Source organism: Zophobas morio, unplaced genomic scaffold, assembly GCF_036711695.1.
Source record: "Zophobas morio isolate AGI-343-1 ecotype UQ-CSIRO unplaced genomic scaffold, CSIRO_AGI_Zmor_V1 ptg000044l, whole genome shotgun sequence".
In the NCBI taxonomy this organism is placed as follows: Eukaryota; Metazoa; Arthropoda; class Insecta; order Coleoptera; family Tenebrionidae; genus Zophobas; species Zophobas morio.
Genome location: NW_026972149.1, coordinates 500,933 through 522,235, shown reverse-complemented (window position 1 = coordinate 522,235; position 21,303 = coordinate 500,933). Strand labels below are relative to the sequence as shown.

At 32.4% G+C, this 21,303-nt stretch overlaps 1 protein-coding gene across 2 annotated transcripts in view; it reads right to left on the bottom strand.

The window, feature by feature from the left end:
* Positions 1 to 5,667: 5,667 nt before the first annotated feature.
* The window catches only part of LOC135141531 (lachesin-like), a 192,399-nt gene continuing 176,763 nt past the window's right edge, over positions 5,668 to 21,303 (bottom strand). Inside the window, exons 7-9 of one of the 2 annotated variants that reach the window (XM_064072712.1) lie at positions 14,359 to 14,499; positions 11,724 to 11,843; positions 5,668 to 8,046 (exon numbers count right to left, since the gene is read on the bottom strand). In XM_064072712.1, coding sequence (XP_063928782.1) covers positions 7,982 to 8,046; positions 11,724 to 11,843; positions 14,359 to 14,499 — 326 coding nt within the window. In that variant the 3' untranslated portion in view covers positions 5,668 to 7,981. The remainder of the gene's footprint in view (positions 8,047 to 11,723; positions 11,844 to 14,358; positions 14,500 to 21,303) is intronic. The other variant, XM_064072713.1, reaches the window with a different exon arrangement.

The window sequence follows — 21,303 nt, the reverse complement described above, 5'->3', positions numbered from 1 at the left end:
TCATCGGAATTTAATAATTCTGTCATCAGCCAACATCTCTACTGTTAGCATTGCTTGATGATGTATATTGTCCTCTACTGTTGAGAAGTGCAAATACGCGTCAAAACAATACCAAGGCGGTTCCTAGATATGTGATGAATAAGGTAATAATACATAATTTTTGCATTTTTTTTTTATAAGTTTTAAGACTCAGTGTCAGTGTAATAATTTGTTAACTGACAGTATAATAATAAATTTATAATATATTTGACATTATCGAAAAGTGCATTTCCTGTGAACAGAGAAAATTGGTGTAAAAAACCGATTTGATTTTTTTATTCTGAAGATTTCAGTCATAAATAAGATTATGTTATTACTTTCTATGTGCAGAATGCCCGATGCTAAATTTGATTAATCATCCCCACCAACAATTTGATGACGTCATTTCAAGGAATTCTATGTTTACATGATTTAAATGTTATACATAAAGTAATAAACTCCTATACTTGTGGTGTGAATCCGCTTTGAGTTTTTTCCTTGCCGTCTAAATTTTTGCAAAAAATTAACACAGTATAATATTTACCATTAGCGTACAATATCTAGACCGTGGCTCAGTGGGTGACAGCTAGAAATGCGGAGCGGCGGTCCCAGGTTCGAGGCCAAACTTGGTCGTTTGTTTTTTTTCTCTTTTTCTCACGCGGTGTATATTATCTATGTTTATGACGTCATAACAAATTTATATGATACTGAACAAATAAAACTAATTTGTTTTTTTTGAGTTCTTTATTAATTTATTGATATTTAGAGACCTTCGAACATATAAGAGTTTTTTCGCATTTCTCAGAATTGCATTCGAAATGGATGGATGTTAAAAATTATCACCCGTAAAAGACAAACGACTGATTTTTACTCGTTAGTTTATCGTTAAAATTGTGTTGAAAATTGGTAATTGATTGTTAGATCATTTGATTTTGATTAGAATTGTATCTACTTTTATTTGGTTATATTATTAAGCTATACCTACATTCTGAATTAGTTCTAGTTCTTTCCTGTAATTGGGTGAATATTATTACCTGTTGGAAATAAACAGATTATTATTATTTTCAACTTATTAGTATTAATTTGATCTTTTAGTTAAATACTATTATTTTTGAGAGCTTCTGTCACACCGGTAAGCAAGTTGACATTTTTGTTCATCGTACTAACTTGTGTTTTATTTTAGATATTTTCATTTTATTTCTCTGTCTTTTTTGCACGTATCGGTTTGTTAAATCAAGGTAGTTGATTTATTGACTGGAATTTTAGTGCGTTTTTAGTTCAGTTGTGAAAATTGCAGATAGTCAGCAGGATGATATAAAGTTTGTACGGTATTAGAGCAGGTGAGCTTCACAGATTCTATCTCACCTGCCTAAATTAGCTAATAAACAGTGTTCTTTGAAAAGTTAGCTACTTTATCCCTTGAGTAAGCTTAACTGATTGTATCGCAGTTCGACCAAAGCGGGAACAGAGTACACATCCCAAGTTTACCAACGTAGTTTACATAGCGGTAACTTCTACTTTGCGTAAAGCACCTAGAGCACCTTTTGCATACGAGAATAAGATCTACAAGTCTGAAAGTATTCAACTCTCTATGACCGAGTTGAACAATTCTGTTTCGAAATGGAAATAAAGTTAAGGGCAGCTTACTCGTCACTAATGAATCAGCAAAGCGAGATAAAATAATGTTTCTGGTCTTCCGACAAGAAGGAAGTTTCTTTAAAGAGAAAAAGGAGCCGCGGGTGTTTGCAACCATTTAAGGGCCAATTACTACAAGTTAAGTCTCACATTCACCTAAAACGAGCTCAATGTTTAGTTTACATAAATATTGAAAGTGTAATCTGGACAAGGGCGCGCTTCAGAGGAGCCCCAGGCAGCTTAATACCTCCGTTACGAGCACTACTTCTAACTAACTTTACCAAATTACCAATGAAACCAGATTTCAAGTCGTTTAAAGTTAATTATTATTTGAAAGTTTCACTCGGATGTGATAAATTTTTTAATATAAATTTTATAGACAGCATTTCTCCTAAATAAATTGCACTTTCCCAACATTATTTTAATCAGGAAAAGCCCCATTAATTTAATACCCTTTATTATTCTACTTCTAAAGTTACCTTTTTTTCAAATTTATAGCAGATGGCTAATTTAAAGATAATCCAACTTGCACATTTCTCAAACTCCAGTTTCCAAGATCAAACATTTATCACATTTGCCATTCCTATAATAACTTCTAAAAACTGTATTACACGATTTACAACTGCACGTTCATCTCGTCCATCATTAATTCTAACTACAATAAAAGCGCCCATTTGTCACAATTGGGACTCTCGTACAACCCAAAACTAATTTAACAACTAAAGAATTCTATCCCATAAATTTGTTTTATCGTATTATTAATTATTTGCTAATTACCACATAAATACACCGTAAATAACGTTTAAAATAACGAGTTACGACTTTTTTTAATAACCCACGTATTTTTTACGTCTTTTAGTAGTAATTATCCATTTGATGCTAGGATAGAGTAACTTCTGGTGGACAACTTTTCAGAAAATGACGTAACAAAGACATGTTTACTTAATTGTAAACGAAGAAAAGAGAATCATGCAAATTGGCTTCCCGAGCAAAGTGTGGTCCAAATCCGCTCCAAAATATTAGCGAAATCATACGAAGTATAATGAGGGCTAATTATTGGTAGTGAGGATGATTAGCCAAATTTTGGTTAGCACTAATATACGTACAAAATTTGAGAACAATCGGTCCGGTAGTTTTGGAGAATATCTGTCTAATAAAAATCAACACAGACAGACAGACGAAAACGGAGATCACTTTTTTCGTACTCTAGGGGTCATGAAAAATGGAGAAAATAAATGACAAGTTGCCTAATACACTCGAAATAGTAATATTTAAACGTTAGTGAGGTGTATTTATAAAAATAGACAGATTTTATCTATAGATATTTTAAAATTTTAGTCGAGTTAATTTATGTTTTAAACAAACTGAAAACGGCAAAATTGACATTATGCTGGTGACACAAAATGTTTTTAATAATTAATGTTAATAAAACCTTTCAGTTTAGCGAACTATTCTCGTTATCATAATAACCTTCACAAAATCTCAAAAATTAATATTTAACGTATAATTTAACTTAATTTAATTCAGCTTTAATTTAAAGTTAATTAAACATTATAATTGCTACAATTCATAAAGATTGTGGCCGTTTAAATATGTTGTTTTTTACTGTGTAATTTCCATGCATTTAAGGTTATTTTAATTTTGTTAATTTATTTGTTTTAGAACGAAAGACTTTCCGGGAACAGCAAGCGATGGTGCTACATTTAATCTGTCTACTTCTCATACTTCATTTGTCAACTGTCGTAGGTGAACGTAGCGACCGGTAAACACATGCCAGGCTGAAACTTAACAGAACGGTTTTAAAAGCCCATGGAATTGCAATTACCTCATCTAAAAGGCGATGTGAACTTCTGGTATGTTATTTGCGTTAGGGTACGTTCAATGCAGAGAAAACCCCTAATCCGCGTTGGTTCGAACCTGGGTGGTTCAAATGAATGTTAATTTGGATTCAGAAGATGAAGGTGATTGATAAGGTCGACTCTTAGTAATGAATTAGAAGTGAGGTTATAGACGTACATTTATGTCAGAGATCCCGGTCTTGCAGCATTATTAACAACCACTCTAATCCAACGAATAATGGTTTACTTTAAACGTCTCAAAACCGATATATAACTCATCGCTACTTAAAAATTTATGTGTAAACAAGAATTACGAGGAAATTTGATCTTTGGAAACAGGAGAAATTCAAGCTGTATTCATCATTATCCGAAGCACTAATAAATTTATAACCTGTCGACGCACTCGCTGTAATGAATGTGCATCCGAAGAAATTAATTTTGCGTTTTTTCTTGAGTATTTAATTATAATAGACACTCATTTTATCAAAGTTTCAATTTTGCAACCGCACAGAATTGATTTTCCGTTGCTCAAGACTTTCTCAATTTTTTACATTTTTGTCAAAGTGCGGAATTCTGAATTCTTTTCAAGAATTTGTTTCAACCCATTCGCAGAAAGTTAATTGGCAAGATGATACATTTTTATGTGGAATATTGTATTTGTTTTACCAAGATTTCGACTACGACAACTTGATAATCGACCACTAGTATCTAATCTAATATTTAATCTATAGGGCGTTGTGCCGTTGCAATAACTTTTGAATGATTTTTTTTTAATTTTAAATAAAATCACTGTTTATTTAAACGAGATTGTTGTTTTACATCCCATTAACAGAATATCACCATTTTATAACGAGTTATTTTGTTTTTAAATTACATTGTTTCTTACATTTAAAAAAATTACGTATTTTTAGTTTGTTGCCTGTTGCTCTTCAGCAAAAATCACACAAGGTAAATATTGTTTTTACAAAAAACACAGTTTTTAAATTAGCATATGACACAATTGAGGCAAAAATGTAAATTTTTAATTACAAATCAAACAGAACGGAATAAATTAGAAAAAAAATATACGTAATAAATTGTCAATCAAATTATCATATATTTAACAAGGACTATTAGTTGTGTAATTAATAATAATTTCTGGCACTTACCTGCTCTTTTCCGTGTAGAAGTATTTTCTCTTGACTCGAAAATACTAAAATTGAAATATTATACTTACAAATGTATGTAATACGCTTTTTAATTATCCACTCTGCCCACCTTTTAAAAAAGCATTAAGCATAACTTACCGGCGCATCCACCATAATGAACGTATTCTTCGGCAAGATAATTTTGCAGTTTATTTTTGTTTCCTTAATATTGATTAATTAATGAAGCTTTCATAAACTGTTTTATTATTCAAGTTCTGGCACTCATATTTTACGAAATTTATGATGAAAAGCTAATTAAATGAGGTTAATATTTAACGTGGTGAATATGTTGTTCTCCTTAGGTGCGATATGCGGAGAAATACATAAATAAAATCATTATCTCTTATTACACCCTTATTGAAATCAACTGTTTGTTGCTTTGTGTAAATGTGGAGAGAAAGCAAGACGATTTATCAATTTTCGAGAGCTATATTTTTAAATGTAGCATTTACATTTTAATGTCGCAAAGGTAACTAAATAAAAGAGCCGTTATTTCTTTTATAGACATGTAAATTTTTAAAAGAGAAAATAAACAATAAAAATATTAAAAGCAAGTCTGACAAGAAAAATCGTGATAAGACCTGAACAATTCCTTCTGGTATAATTTAATCTCTTTTTACCGATACACAATGAAGTTATTTAGTATTCAGTCTCATAGAATGAATGTTGCCGCCATACCAGTAAAACACGTTGAGGTTCTATATATATTTTTTTTTATGCACGTTTTCGTTACAAAGGAGTAAATGTTGTCAGATATTTCTTTCGATTGGTGGCTTGTAAAATTATTTACTTTGGGGATATGTTATGTTTAAATTTGAACAGAGCAGTAATGTTGAGATGTGAACACGGCTCGCTTCGCTCGTTGAAAGAATCTTAATGTCGCTCTGTTGTTTCGCTTTTAACATCTATTCAGTTTCATTGAAACGAAATACCAGTAAAACACATCAAGTACCTATATATCTTTATTATATACACTTTCGATACAAGGTTTATATGTATATATATATATATGCAAATACAGTTTCGGTTTTATAGTTCCTCTTATCTTAAAACATAAGTTATTTTGTAGCGAAACATCGTATCTACAACAATTTACTACTGATTATTCTCGTAACAGAAATCACAAAATAATATGTATATCCATAATAAAATAATCAATTTGGCACATTGACAAAGTAAGACACGCCCCACTAACTCAAATTAGGTACTTACAGAGTGTAGCTACTACAAACCTATCATTATATAACAATCGTAACTATGAAAACAATCTTATATACAACAAATGAAAATAAATAGAATTCTTAATATCAGTACCTCACTAAAATCTCTAATACCCTGTCAGTTTTAAAGTACAGAAGAACGGGTAAGATAAGGCATTCACAAAAACAGCTCGGTTAATCGAAGCAACAAAGTTAAGAGCGGTAAGGCAATGTCTACAGATCGTGTGTCTCAGCCTGATAATTTCAAAAGCACTACCAACGACGAAAAACTGAGGTCACGACCGACACATCTTCCACTTATTATTTTCAGTCGCCTCAGACGATCTGATAAAAGCAAAGCTTCGAATATCGTTTGGCAGGATTGGTTTAGCTGAGACACCTGGTATAAAATTCCATCCCAGAGCAATTTCACTTATCGAAAAAAAAAAGAAACAAAGATAAAACTATATGTAAGTACTTTGCATAAATTGCGTTCAATGAAACGTCCACAGCAAGAATTATATTTGTGATAAACATTTATAACCTGTCGCTGGTTTTGTTCGATTTGTGCACGACAAAATACAACATGTAAACTGTCAGAGTCACCCCCGGCCATAAAAGAGATGTTTTATGCGTTGCATAATCTATTTGTGGTTCAGAGTCTAGTTACATTGACACTACGTGCACAAGAACTGTCATCATAAAAACACTATATAAACTTTTAATGATTTTAATAAATACAACATTTAAATTTATGCGTATGCAGCAGAGGCAGTGTGGGCTCGGTAGGTGCGTCACCTTCTTCACAAAATTCACACTTCGACTATTGTTTTATATGTACAGGAGGCATTAAGGGTTGTAAAATTGTAATAATTTGACGATATCACAAAATCTTATCTCTAATATGACAAAATTGAGAGGAAATTTTTGAAAAATAGTGAATAGTTTGTATTTCAGTTGTCTTCAGCAATTTTTTCGAGTGTTTTATCGATTGTACAATATTGCTTTATGTCACAAAATTTTATTTGACGTCACAACATGAATTAACGAAAAACAAAAATAAGTTTATTTTTGGACTGAATTTTAAAATATATTTTTAAATTAATTATTTATTAAAAATTTCATAGTGACTGCTTGGGATGGTTCCTGACACGTACAGCAACAACTACGTTATACCTCGTTCTTTCAGCATTATTAAAAAAAACAATAGTGTGTTAATATTTTCATTTGATGTATAATCACACTAAATTTTTACAAAACAAGGAGTTTTATTATATTATTTACAAAGTCTACACTCCTGAATTAATTGTACGTATGTACTACAATAACATTTCGGACGCTACAAAAGCTACATGAATTTGATATTTTATGCTTCTACATAAATACTGAGTAGCTATAGTATTCCCAGCCAAATATCCGTTGGTTCAAATTAAAAATTTTAAATTACACTTTGGTTGCATCATACATCATGACAAGTGCATCGTTGCTGGAAAATTTAACCTCAAAAATCAAATTAAAGCTATTACATACGAATCAAACCGTTTTATAATTTAAGGCACAAGAAGTTACTAGGTGCTCTCTAAAAAAATACAAGCAAATAAATTTGGCATTTATTTTTTATTGCACGCGTTTAGTTATATCCTCGAATTGGCTTGCTACGCTATGCGTTCGAGTAGGAATTAATTCACGACATTCCTTTAGTTTTTCGTAATTGTTCGGATATTATATTTTTCGGTCATGCGCTACACGAACAAAAATGTTTAAAACATGTATGATGCAACGAATGGTTAATAAAATGTTGGTGATGATTTTTGGATAGTGTCAAGTTATAAACGAAAGCCCATCAACTAAACTAATCCAGTGGATTGCAAAATGCATGCCCTTAATTGCAGGCATTACCAACTAGACGATTATGTTAAAAATTAATTATATTTTCCTAAACGATGTCAGTCTTCATTCAAATTAGGTGATACATGGTATAAACAATTGTACACTTATGCTTTGGTTTTAAGCGTCCTTGTGATTTTATAATTTGAACTTAGTGTTCCTAACAACCTACTAATAGTAATTATAATGGATACACAAAATTCGTGTTGTGAGGTATTCACCGCAACGCGTTGAACAATATTATGGGAAGTATCCACAACGAAAGCTGGCAATTTAGGTTACCTGAAATAAAAGCAAAATTCAATTAACGCCGTTTAATTAATGAAAATGCTATTCAGTTTGCAATGAAATATTTTTGTGATAAATTAAAAATTGATGAGGGTCAACACAGTCCTGTGCACCGTCAAACAATGCAGACTTCGTTCGCAGGTCAATATAAGTCATAGGAAATTGAGAAAATTTCATTTCCGACGACCTTTAGGGCGTGTCATAAACTGTATGTGACACGGTATACACTAAGTACAATGCTGCTCAAAAGCAATCGCGTCGTTACTGTAATACTCTACGCTATTTTAAAAGTATTGTAACTTTTTTCTAAAATTCAATTTAAAAGTATATTGCTTTATCCGACCGCTATGTCGGGGAATAAACCAATATCCCTTAATATGCGCAAAAATTAAAGAATGAGATATTTTTCTTTTATGTCTTTGTTGTAGCATAATTCATTCGGACGAGATAAATACCGAATTTTAAACTTTATTCTAAACACGAACTGATGTTTACGACGTAAAAATGATAAAAAGTAAAGTAGCGGAAATTTGTGTCAATTCTCTTCATTTTTACAGATGCTGCTCAAAGTGCTATCGCAACATTGTTTATAGTTGTTGCAGTGATAGCGTATTGAGCTGCTTCCGACGGAGTGAAACGGATTGATGCCATATTCTCAATTTAGGCATTACTTATTCAACATTGTCAGTATAAACACGTATTACAAAAAACGATTTATACAAGACACAGCTGAATGGTGGAGGCTGTGTTTTACTCCATATTTAATGCCATCTATTTGTCACTTGTCAAAAAATTTACGGTTTTAATAGCTGCAAGGAACAGTTATCAAACAAAAGTATTAAACGTTTGTTGCATCGTTCTGTATCTAAATCTACAAAGTTCCTTGCGACTTGACGTCGTAACTCTAATCGCCACCAGCTTACATTTAAAATTTAAAAAATATCTCAGAATATGCAAGTCTTCGCTGACTTTCGTACGTGCTACATCTCACGTCATTTTCAGGTGAAGTTTGATTGTTTGGAATTATCTTAAACGCTTAAGGCCTCTTATTCGTTCGAACGTAACGGATTTTTTAGTAATTAAATCGTTTCGAGTAATTTCTGACACGTCTAATAGTGATGAATTCAAATATGAAAATCTATTGTGACAAAAATTGGTACAAAAATAAACTAAAATTTTATATACAGGGTGATGAAAAAATGACGTATAAGTTGGGTGGTACGTTGTTAAGAAGGCCTGAAGAACTCGAAAAAAATGGTTACAAATTTTTTTTGAAAATATTGAACTTGAATAACTTCGTAATTCTGGTAAGTTTTAATGCGAATTTCATTGAGACTGTAAAATTCCTATTAAAATTCCCAAAAATGACATTTGTCATCAGTAAAAATGACGTTTTGAATAGTATTCCATAACAAGTTATTATGAAATTGTTAATAATACTCAATTATATATATTTACAAATACGCACAAGGTGAATCAGCTAAAAAAGAACCCTTCGAATAACTTTTTTATTTATTAGCCAAAATATTAAATTTTCGAAAGTTTTTTGTTTTTCAGATTTTGCAGTTTTTTTTTAAACCTACAAAATTAGCTTTATTAACTTCACTATTTAATATTATTCGTAAATTATTGGAATTTAGAAAAAAATAATAATTTTCTAACTAACGTTGCTTGCTAGAGAAATTGGACGTAAAATTGGTAAAATGTTGGACTCGAAAATTAAAAAAATGTTAAAGGTCGCTGGGAAGTATCTTTATAATCTAACTAGCCTTTTGCTCTGGGCTTCACCCACTAAAATATTTTCAAAGTAAACCTGAATGTTGGCTGAATTCTACCAATCTTATTGGTCCCCTCCAAGACAGAATTTTTAAAAAATCTAAAAATATGGTATCTTTATTATGCACTAAAACCAAGTGATCGTAAGATCTGTAAAAAAATATTTGAACACGTTTCATTTACTTAAGAGTTGAATTTGGGACTTGAAAAAAAAAAAAGAACGACATGGTAAAGAAAAGAGAGATGGTTTCTAGTTGGCTTTTGACTGGGAAAGAAAAGATATAAAAGTATTTCGATTTTAGTGTAGAATTGAAATGAAGGAAAGTTAGATATCGTTAATTTAGGGAGAGTTCACGAAAACTTCTGTTCCGAGAAGACATAAACAATTATCAACTTTGAATTCAATTCAAGAAATTTCTAAGAAAATTAACTCTATTGGGACGGTTCCGTTTTCAGTAAAAGGAATATAGGAATTTAGACGGCACTACAGGTCGAAATTAACATTCAGCAAAAAAAAAAATAAGTTAGTAGCCATGATGCAGTGCAAGTAATTCTAGAAAAACTGAAAAGGTGGTTTCAACATGATACACTAATGTGTCCAAAACATATCTTGGCTGCATTATTCTTGTACGTGAACCACAGTGACGGGAATCCAGCTAGAATAAACCACCCGTGGCTGTAAGAAAGTAAATAGGTAAAACGACAGGTCTATGGAAATAGTAGGTGCAGGAACAGAAAAGAGTGGGTTTTTCGCCAGGATTCCGAACCCAGGTCTCCAAACTGCCGGTCAGGTGTGATAACCACTACACTATAAAGCACTTGTGGGAATGCGGGAAGTAGAATGTTGACATTTGTACGCTACTTTAAAGTTGTGCTGGCAACGGAAAGTAGAAAACACACGTGGGGGAAATTCGATCTAGCACCATGGCGGTTGCGCGAAATCTACAAAGAGGGTCGTAAGTGCAAAAATTACGATTATTTTATAATTGGTCATTCGATTATCCTGGCGTAAAAGTCGTGTGACGACTAAATCGATTTTTATTGAAATAAAGTTATTTTGTAAAAAATCAATGTAAACTAGGAGTTAAATCAAAGAATTTTATAATAATGACTAAATTTGTAAGATCGATTGAAAATATGCGTTGCAGATAGCAGCGACAATTGAAATAAAAAATATTTTTAAAGTAGTGAAACATCTTGAAGTGTTAATTACTTGAAGTTACGTTGTGGTAGACACATTAACTTATGAGGTTTCAGACTGAGAAGTGCAATATCTAAAGTGGATGACCTCTGAAAGAGAATGATAAATGTGCCGGGGGAAAACACATCAAAGACAATATGTGTTGAAACTCAAAATCTCAGACGATCACTTGGCTTTGCCTTTTATTATTGAGACCATGAATTCCATTTACATATAAATATTTAAAGTGCCCTTTCCCTTTACACCGTAATGAAACTTGGAATTCGAAACCGAAAACTTTACCCCACTATTTGCCAATTAAAATCAGAAGAAGGCAAATAAAAATTAGGTTTATAGTTTGGCTGCTTCGGTTTCTAAATAAAGCGACAAATTTAATGAATTATTCATAGGTGTAACGCGGCGATAACCGGCATATATTTCACGGGACAAAAACCGGCGTTTTTAGATATCATACGATAGCAAGGCTGCTTCAATTGTCTGTTCTATAGGAGGGCTGATACAATTCGATTTTTTTTAATATACGATAATGGCTCGAACCTCTAACAAAAGCCTGAAAACACGAACTTTTCAACTTTTACACCATCATTAAGGTTAATAGAATTGAAGTTTTAACCGTTGCGTTGTCCGGGTTTTGTTGTGTTTATTTTCGTCTTCCATGCACCATATTATTAATATTTTCTTTTCAAAAACTCACCTGAAGAACTATCTACACCATTTGGCACAATGTGACCGTAGCTCACACTCTTTCCTTCTCCGTCTGTGCTCTTCTGCTCAGATTTATCTATTTCGTTTAAGTTTGACTGATACTTCGAACCTGCAACACAGTCAGACATTTACACAAATATTTTAACACTCACTGTAACATTCCTTCACACATTTACTTCTAAAAAATTACTTAAAACATATTCCACTTTGCGTTTCAAGTTCATAATACAGTAGGACCTCGATTATTTGAACTATATTAACAATAAAGCACTTAACAAATATAACTCATGCCTCTATATAAATGCAGAGAATGTCACAATACATAAGGTACCCTAATATTCAGAATTTTATATAAAAGAAATACCGAAATGTTGTAGACGTCATTGTTTTTAGTTCGAAGGAAAAACTTTAAATAGAGCACTACACTTTTAATAACAGACTTCAATAAGCATTATTTATTGTAAAAAATATACATACATAAAATATATAAAGTCCATATATGTAGTTACTTTTAAGGGGCTAACAAATGAACTCAGGCATCCTGTGTTGTTAAAAAAATTAAATTAACAAATGTAGGGTAATATCAGTGCTGAATAATACCCACGTCCTATGGAAAGTTGATAAAACAATAACAAGTGCAATTATAAAATTAATTGTGCTAGAAAATGCCCAAAAAAAATAATGTAGTGAAGTGAGTTGTTGTGGTAACTAAATTATCCCAGTGGTTTCTGTTTCTTGGTAACTATTAAAGAATAAACTATCTTTGCTTTATTTAGTTAAGAAGTTTCGTCATTCATATTCAAGATTGCAAAAATTGTCTAGCAATTTGCAGCCGACAAACTTTTTATAAACTGATGTAGATAACAGGTGATCGAAACTTCGCTGCTTATTTTAATTAGTTAATCGAGTTTCTACTGTATCAGTATTCAAACCGTGCCCTATTTAATTTTAGAGAATGCCCAAAAATAAAATACAAATTATTCAATAACATTTTCCACATTCATCGCACATTTCCCTATTTGTTGGCATGTTTGTACGTCTGGTGGCTGCGCCATGTTCGGAACCGTTGTTGTGACGATTGTAAATTATTAACCGAGTAGTGCTGGGATGAATATTTTAAAATGTTTTCAGAATTTGGCAAAACTGTATAACAAGTTCCCTAAGGTTCGAGTTTGAAAATTGGGCATTCTTGAAAAATGTTTGAATTTAGGTAGGGTAGCATAATTTAATTACGGAGCTCGTTGTAGTTAAAATTCAACAAATAGAGGAAGGAAGATGCTAATCTTCGTTTGATTTCTAAATTTATTCATAAACTTGTATCCATTAGGGATTAACATCAATTTACCTCTCTGAGTAACACAAAATTCGTACTTCTATATGCGATTATTTAAGGGTTGGGGGCTTGTTAATGAGTCGAGAAACACCCGCGTGGATAAAAGTGAATTGTCGTCTTAAAGAGCTGTATAGGAGAAAACGCGTCCGGAAATGGAAAAAGAAAAAACGGAAAGACTCATTAAAAGTCCCAAAGGTGGAAGTTTCAGTTGGTTTGTACTGTATTAAAAACACCTCTCAATGGTCAACTAAGTTTTCGCATTGAGATTATGAGGAATATTTTATAATGCTGTGCCTTTTCAATACTACACAATGCGAAACGTGCTCAAACTTTTAACTGCAATTAAAAAGGAAATGAAAATACTTTTAAGGATAAAAGTTAGAAAAAAGAAAGCTTTTAGAAAGTATCCTCTACAAAAGGAGAGGTTTTGTTATTGCATCTCTAATATCATGATTACTATCCACAAGCTTCGGATTCTCAACGTACGCAAGTGTAGAACACCTTATATTGGAATTCATTCGCAAGATTCTTTCAAGCTGGAAACACTTGCCGTTGCCGAAAATTTCCTTTAATTTAAAGGGTTGTATTTAAATAGGCTATGCTTTGTAAGAAGTAAGCTCGAATATGCCAGCAATTTCAACAATTTTATCACTTTCGAGAATAATGTTTTTAAGAAAATAATACTACCTCGGAATCACTTTCAACGCATAAAGAGAGCAATAAATACATTTTTTAATAACAATAAAGATCTTGGAATTGTTTGCGAGTCGGTTTCAGCTTTCTAACCATCGCTATGCTTTGTTTGTAACAGAACTCGTGCCCTTTCCATTTATTTCTTCAAAAGTACATTGTCTGTAACAACTTGTTGGAAAACAAATTTAGAAACAACTCCTTTCGAGAAATTCCTACACCTACAGAAGAAACAAGTTCGGTTTTCATATCAAAATTAGTCGATTAAAGAACTTCAACTTCCAACTTCAAAAGGCACATAATTTACATTTAAAGATTTAAGACAAAACTTCAAATACCTTCTCCTGAAAAAAAAACTCTGACGTTGCTGCTTTTTATTTCGTTCCTTTCTGCAACCGTGGATGTCTTCGACGTATGTACAATCATGAACAATAAACACCAATTTACGTTTAGCTGTATCACGTCAAAGTTCAATTCATTTGACATTTTTACATCGTTTTAATTACAGTACGCCACCATTTTGTCTATTTCGGTTTCGTGCGAACAACAACAATTAGTAATGCCACTGTACAATTATTTTTGTTTACAATAACAAAGATACCTTTCTCGCCATGATGAATAGTGAGCGAAGAAGGATTTCCATAAACCGAATTGCTGAGATTGCCATTGCCCAATATATCCTTGATGCGACTTGGCGTTTCTGTTGTTGTTGACTTTGGTGGCGTCGTTGGAGGTGAAGAAGCTACGACAAAAACGTCCATCAATTCTCCTCATCAGCTACCAAATTCAACTTTTCTATTAATTAGTCCCTCTATACTTTTAGACATGTAAAAGGAGTGTCGACGCTTGTAGAAAACTTCGGATCTTAAGTGAACTGCGATGTAGAGCCTGTCGCGTTCGTATTTTTTCGTTTAAAATACTGCCAACGCTAATGGGCACGCTATTCGTATATAAAATGAAAACCGTAAACATGATTTACGTTTATTAGATGATTATTGGTACCTAATTAGACGTATAAGGGGTATTTAAGTTCTGAGGATGTTTTTATAATTGTGTAGTCCGGGTTACATGATACATTTACAAAAACATCCTTGAAACATATGTAATAACTCTTTGTTTTGCATTATAACACGTAACATAAATTCTATTCAAGTAAAAGCATAACTTAACTTTCTTTTTTATACGTGCAGTGTACCCAGTAGCGCTTACTATGTAGTAAATGGAAAATACGTGTCGTTCAGTTAATATTATCTGAAATTTTTAATATTTTGAAAAGATTTTTTTTGTTTATCAGTTCGTCTAACTTATGTCAATAACTTCTATGGAAAAACGTATTCTTTTTTAAGAATAGGCAACTAAAGTGATACATATTTTTTTATTAATTAATACTATTTTATTGGATATTTTAATTTCGACAAAAGAAAATCTGTGCTTTTCTTTCAAATTGTTATTTGAAAGAAAATTTCTAATAAACCACATGTTTGTGGTTTATTAGAAATTTTTGTTTTAAATATAGTTATCATTTTATTTCTTGTTTTTAAAATTTTCGTTTTTAGTGTTGTGCAGTATTCAACATTTGATTAAATTTCACCTACCAATACTCATTTAATACAGTCCCACTGTTTCGCAAAATCTACCACACTCAGTGTACTTGTTTATAGTAAAAAAATTGCTCTAAGGTTATTTACACTGAACTTCTTTTGTTCCTGTACAGTACAAATTCACCAGCTTTTTTGAAAAATTATAAGATTTGGTTTTTTTTATGAATCTTGTTTTTTATAACCTCTATAAGTTAAAATAAAGATATATGTGTGGATTAATTTATTTTATCATTGAAAATGGTATTGTAAATACATTATTATTACTATTATTATTATTATTATTAAAGTACAAGTAAAGAGGCATGCTATGCGTATGTTTCAAGCGGGTTTTTCCCTAATAAAATTTTGTGATAATGTTGTCAATATTTTAGCAAAGACACGTAAACATATCAGTTAAAAATTTAGGTAGATGCAGTGTAATACTAATAAAAAAGAACTGCTTTCCCAAAGTTTCTGGAAAATGAGGTGTGGTATTCTTGATTCGATCAATAAAATAAATTGTCTCATTCATTTTTTTTAATTACCCTGTATTAGCAATTCTGAAAAATACGAATGCATTAATAAATTGCAAGTGCAGATATTTTGCATATTTTAGATAGGATTTATTGGATAAACTTTTGAAATGACGTTAATAATTTTTTTGGAAAAAAATACTCCCCACAAAAATGAATGCAAACCCTCAAAATTTTGTATATTTCCAATTTGAATATATGTAGAAAAAACATGTCGGTCGAAATCACATTAAATATTATCATTATTTGGCATTGTCTTGCATACATTTATTCTTAAAATATGTATATGTTAGCTACATGTAGTCCGGTTTCCTAGAACTGAAGCTGGTGCGAGAATTTTTGTGAGGAGTGTATTTACTATGCAACATTTTGAGAAGACACCATAAAATTATTGGTAGGGATGATCAGACAAATTTTTGGTAGTGTTTTGTTATCTACATAATTAATATTCATAACATATATGTAAAATTTACAAGAATCGGTCCGACACTTTCGAAGCTGATCTGTCTAATAAAAATCGGCATAGACAGACGACAGATAGACAAACAGAGAGACAAACAGACAGAGAGACAGACAGACAGACAGACAAACAAGCAGACAAACAGAGGATAGGCGACAGACAGACGGAAATGGAGACCTATTGTTTCATACTCTAGGGGTCCTCACGTTGGGGAAAGAAACACAAACACATATAAACTTTTCTTTTATAACGTTCTTTATAGCGTCTCAGTAAAAAGCATTATCAACTCAGTCGGAATGCCACTGTTTTGTTTGAGGAGTGTAATTTGCTCCGTAGCCTCCTAGTCGCATCCACCACTTGACATTAAAATGGGTTTTAGACTAATAAGATTTAATAAACCATGGAGTACGTTCTCATTTGATTTTTCTCTACTATTCTAATAACACCAAATCCTTTTGTTTTGGGTTTATAATTCAACGCTATTGAGTCTCCGTAGATCTTAATACTTTTACCATTTTCATGGCTGTTTTTATAGTTTACGTCAGTTAGGGAAGTCAGACATTACATAAGTAGCAAACAGATTGGATAAATATCAGTTCGATGTCTATTAAACTGAAACTGATAGCAGTCTTGTTTGCGAACTACAGATACAAAGAAAGTATAATGAACGCCGTATGCCAAATAAAACAGTTGTCAATTTGACGACGTTTTTCTCACATTACGTAGGATTATTTCAATGTATTGCAACAAAAAGACCTAAAATTTTGAAGTCTATAGCAGGTGAAAATAGGTAGATATGTTATACGAAAACTAAATCGATACGATTTTATTTCATGGATGACCCGATCATAAATTTTCTTGATTAGACAATATATCTATATATCTACCGCAAACAAAGTACAATTTTGCCGCCTTGTCGAAACAGTGATTCATAATAAAATTGGGCAAAAACGAAAAAATTTGAGTTCATGTATTTTCATTTATTTTTATTTTTTATCAAAATAACTCTGCAGAGTTGCACTCTGTACGACAATTTTGATAGTTATTTTGAAGTTACATTGGCCGTTGTGAGCTTCACTTGCTCCTAGTGACTCGCTGTTCTTGTAACGGGTGTTCAATTGCAAAAACACTTGGAGAAGGCTTATAACATCCATTTGGCCGAAACATAACCTGCTATATGCTATATGTTATAAGAACAGACATGCCGTTTGTGTCAAATGAAATTCCAACGCCTACTCTGAGTGATTTTTTAGTTGAACACCCGTTATTTATCTAGTCAAAAAAAAAAAAACAAACCGATTCCCGATCTAGGCTGAGCATTCGGAATTAAGTGTTAAACGGTATAATACATTGCTAAGTATAAGTCTTAGGAACCGAAACTCTGTAAGAATGTGCTCAGATGTTGAAGACAATTATAGTTTAAGACTATTGTGTATTTTTATATTACAAAAGCGTTTTTTTTTAATGCTTCAACAGACAGTTATAATCTATGTTGTTCGTCACAAACTATAAAAATCGAAATAAAAGTATGATACATTTATTTTGATATTCTGAATAAAGGGAAATCTGTCGAAGGCCAGTTGGAATTAGGTTTAATAATGTATAAATTAGGTTTGAATATTGAGTTGATGTCTATCACGCGCTGTGAAAAAGTACCGTTATTTGTGTGTTTTGAGTGAAAGAATTCGATGTGTGAAAGCAATAAAACTCTTTTTTGTTAATATCGAGCAGGTCGGAGGGCTGTGAGAAATCGTGTGGCGGCGGTGCGACGTCGATTTGGTCGTTACCGCTATGTGACAATCTGCCGCCGCATGACGACATATTCATATTCATTTTATCGTTGATGAATTGCGAGATTTGAACATTGACACTGATTGAACGGTACAACTTGATTAGATACGGTGTTAAGCGAGTAAGTTGAGTGCTGTAAAATTTGTCATTCCCTTATATCGACGACGTGGGGTTACGGATGCGAATGGATGATGCCACAAATCGCTGGTACCTGAGACAAATTGCCCATATATTATCCCTATCGAACTCAAACAATAAAATAAATAAAAAAAGGGAACTCCTTCCTGTCGTCATCTACTCGAATTTACTGGCGCGGCCTTGTCATGTATATGCTTTTCCGAATGAAAAACTTGATTCGTTCGATTATTTTCCCGTAATATTAGTGGAGTAAGAAAAGTCAGCAACTGTCGGAACGTTGCGCCAAGCTGTTGCTATAGTAACGACACGTGTTGAGCACGGCGTTACTTTGTGAATCTTGTCACGTTATGAGATGAAAAGGGACCTTTGGGAAAAGCAAAAGGAGACGAGGAGATCGAAGGGGTGGACTTCAGATCGAGATGATGACGCTAAACAGACACCCCAAACAATTGAATTAGAACAATGCAACCCGCAATTCTAATTGAAGAATTAATCTATGCAAGACCGCGCCATCTTGCGGAAAAACGGCTTGTCGTCGACTTGTCAGCTGTGCTAGCTACATCGATGGAACTTTGGCGTGGTGTTATTCGAACACTACGCTTAAGCACCTCGTGCACAATTTCCATAATAATTACCAACCAGTCATCAATTTATTTCGTATGTTACTCTTTCAGCAGCGAAATAAATTTTTATTTAATAAACAATAAACATCTTTCTTCATGCAATATACAGGATACTAATTTCTGATAGTCCATCTCGATAAATAAAAAATTGACAAAAAGTTATCAAGACAAAACTTCCCCTTGCCCTGAAACACAATCTAACAAATAGCAGCAAATATTAACAAGTTATGACACATTTACATAGTTTTATTCAATCGTTTTTATTTCTCGAGAATAAGCTAAGGAAGTATTGTGATCGAGTCCATCGGCCGGCTGGTTACTTAAAGATTTTCTCGATCATAACCTCTAGAGTACGAAAACAATAGGTCTCCAGTTTCCGTCTATTTGTCTGTCTGCCCGTGTGGATTTTTGTTAGACAGATAATCTCCAAAACTACCAGACCGATTGTTATGAATATCATGTAGATGGTAGAATAAAACGCTAACCAAACTCTGTCTAATCATTCATAGTAAACGAATTTTAAATTGTATAAAGTAACATACTCCTACACATTTAGTTTCTGAATACATGTTGAGTTTTTACCCAAAGCATCCAGATTTTTTGGAAAAAAACAAAATCGTAAAAAACATTTTGTAATTTATTTTTGAATCTTGTGATTTATCATTTCGTTCATATTTTTAGAATTGTAAATTTATTTTATTGATTAAATTTCTCCATTCACTCCATTTTTCTAAAAAATTTTGGGGATACAATACTGTTATTTTTAGTATTACACTGCACCAATCCAAGTTGATATACGTGTCCTTGCAAAAATCTTGATGACATCATCATAAAATTCTGTAAAGTAAAAACTCAACTCGAAATGCTGGATGGGAGCGAGGAAAGTTCTTTCGATCAATTTTTTTGTGTATAATAAATTATACTGTCAAAAAATTTAGTACGAATTGAAACTAAAAATGCTCTCAATGTTTTCCTGAATTTTTTCTTTGTGTGCCTTGTTCACCAGATAATCAAAATATTTGCAGTTTTATCAAAAAATGCTAAAAGGAGGAAAAGTAACATACACATGAATAGTTGAGAATATATGTAAAAAAATCAAAATAGAAATCAATTGCCTCCCTTTCTAGCTATTATTATTTTATTGCTTCACAATATTTGCTTTTATCTCTACCTAAGAACTTTTTCTCGCAAACGACAATGACACGTCCCCATATTTGCTCAACCCGTACAATGCTGAGCACACAAACGTTCGTCAAGTGACAAGAGCCACAAAGACCACTCGAAAAAGTTAAACTAATAAAATGTAAACGCGCAAGAATTAATATATGCAGCACTGGTACCCTGCACCTACACTTTTGAAAGAACGTGGTTTGTCGGTCAGCACGAAATTATTTTGGAATTGCGAGAGAAATGCGACAGACTGTTATTATTCCATTATGCATGTTGGGAGCCTGGAATATCTATGAGTGGCAGGGCATCAGCTTCGAAGCAATCTGTTTTGCTCTTTGGCCAGCAACATACGACAGTTGAAACTTTGACGGGAAATGTGAGCAAACCCATCCAACTGATTTGCAAAGCGTTAAAGGAGCGCCAGATGTTATTAAATAATCAGATGCTACTTGGGTATAATGTTTTCGAATCGGGTTTCGATCTTTGTTCGAATTGTTGGCACGTTGTACGTTTAGTATACGGAGTTGTTACCTAATGACGACACTTCTGACCTTTGGATATCGGTCATATCGGTAGATTTTTTGTTTGATGTGAGAGTTCGATCACTTGATTAAAAGCCGAATGTAATGTATATTAAAAATCACGAAGTTCCATAACTATCTAAAAAAATGGATACAGACACCAGACAGACAGACAGAGAGGTAGACAGACGGAAACGGGAGACTACTTTTTTCGCAGTGTCGGGGTCATGAAACGTCGAGAAAACATAAAAGTGGCCATTCGTCCGATGAACTCGATTATCATTCTTCTTAGCTTACGCTCGGGAAGTAAAAACATTCTTATAATCTAGATTAAATCTCATATCCAATTCAAGGTCCTAAAAACACCATACATAGATATTAACTTCATATAAAAAGGCAAAGTAATGACATAAGGAAACGGAAACATAATTCAACTCAAGACTCTCCCCACAAAAACAACAACAAAAATTATTCAGGCAAAGAAGGGGTAGAAAAAATAATAAAAGTAAGCACGTCAATCACAATTACGTAACTTTCTTGCAACATATCATACTGATGCTTTTTGTAATAATAGAAAATAAATTAAATATTAAGATATTTTGAAATAATGGATAAACGATAACGGCGTAAACTCAAACTTTCCAAACTATCACAATATCTTTAAGAATAATTTTAAAAATATTTTTAGTTTCAAATTTTGAAAAGAATCTAAATAAGTTACAGTGTAATT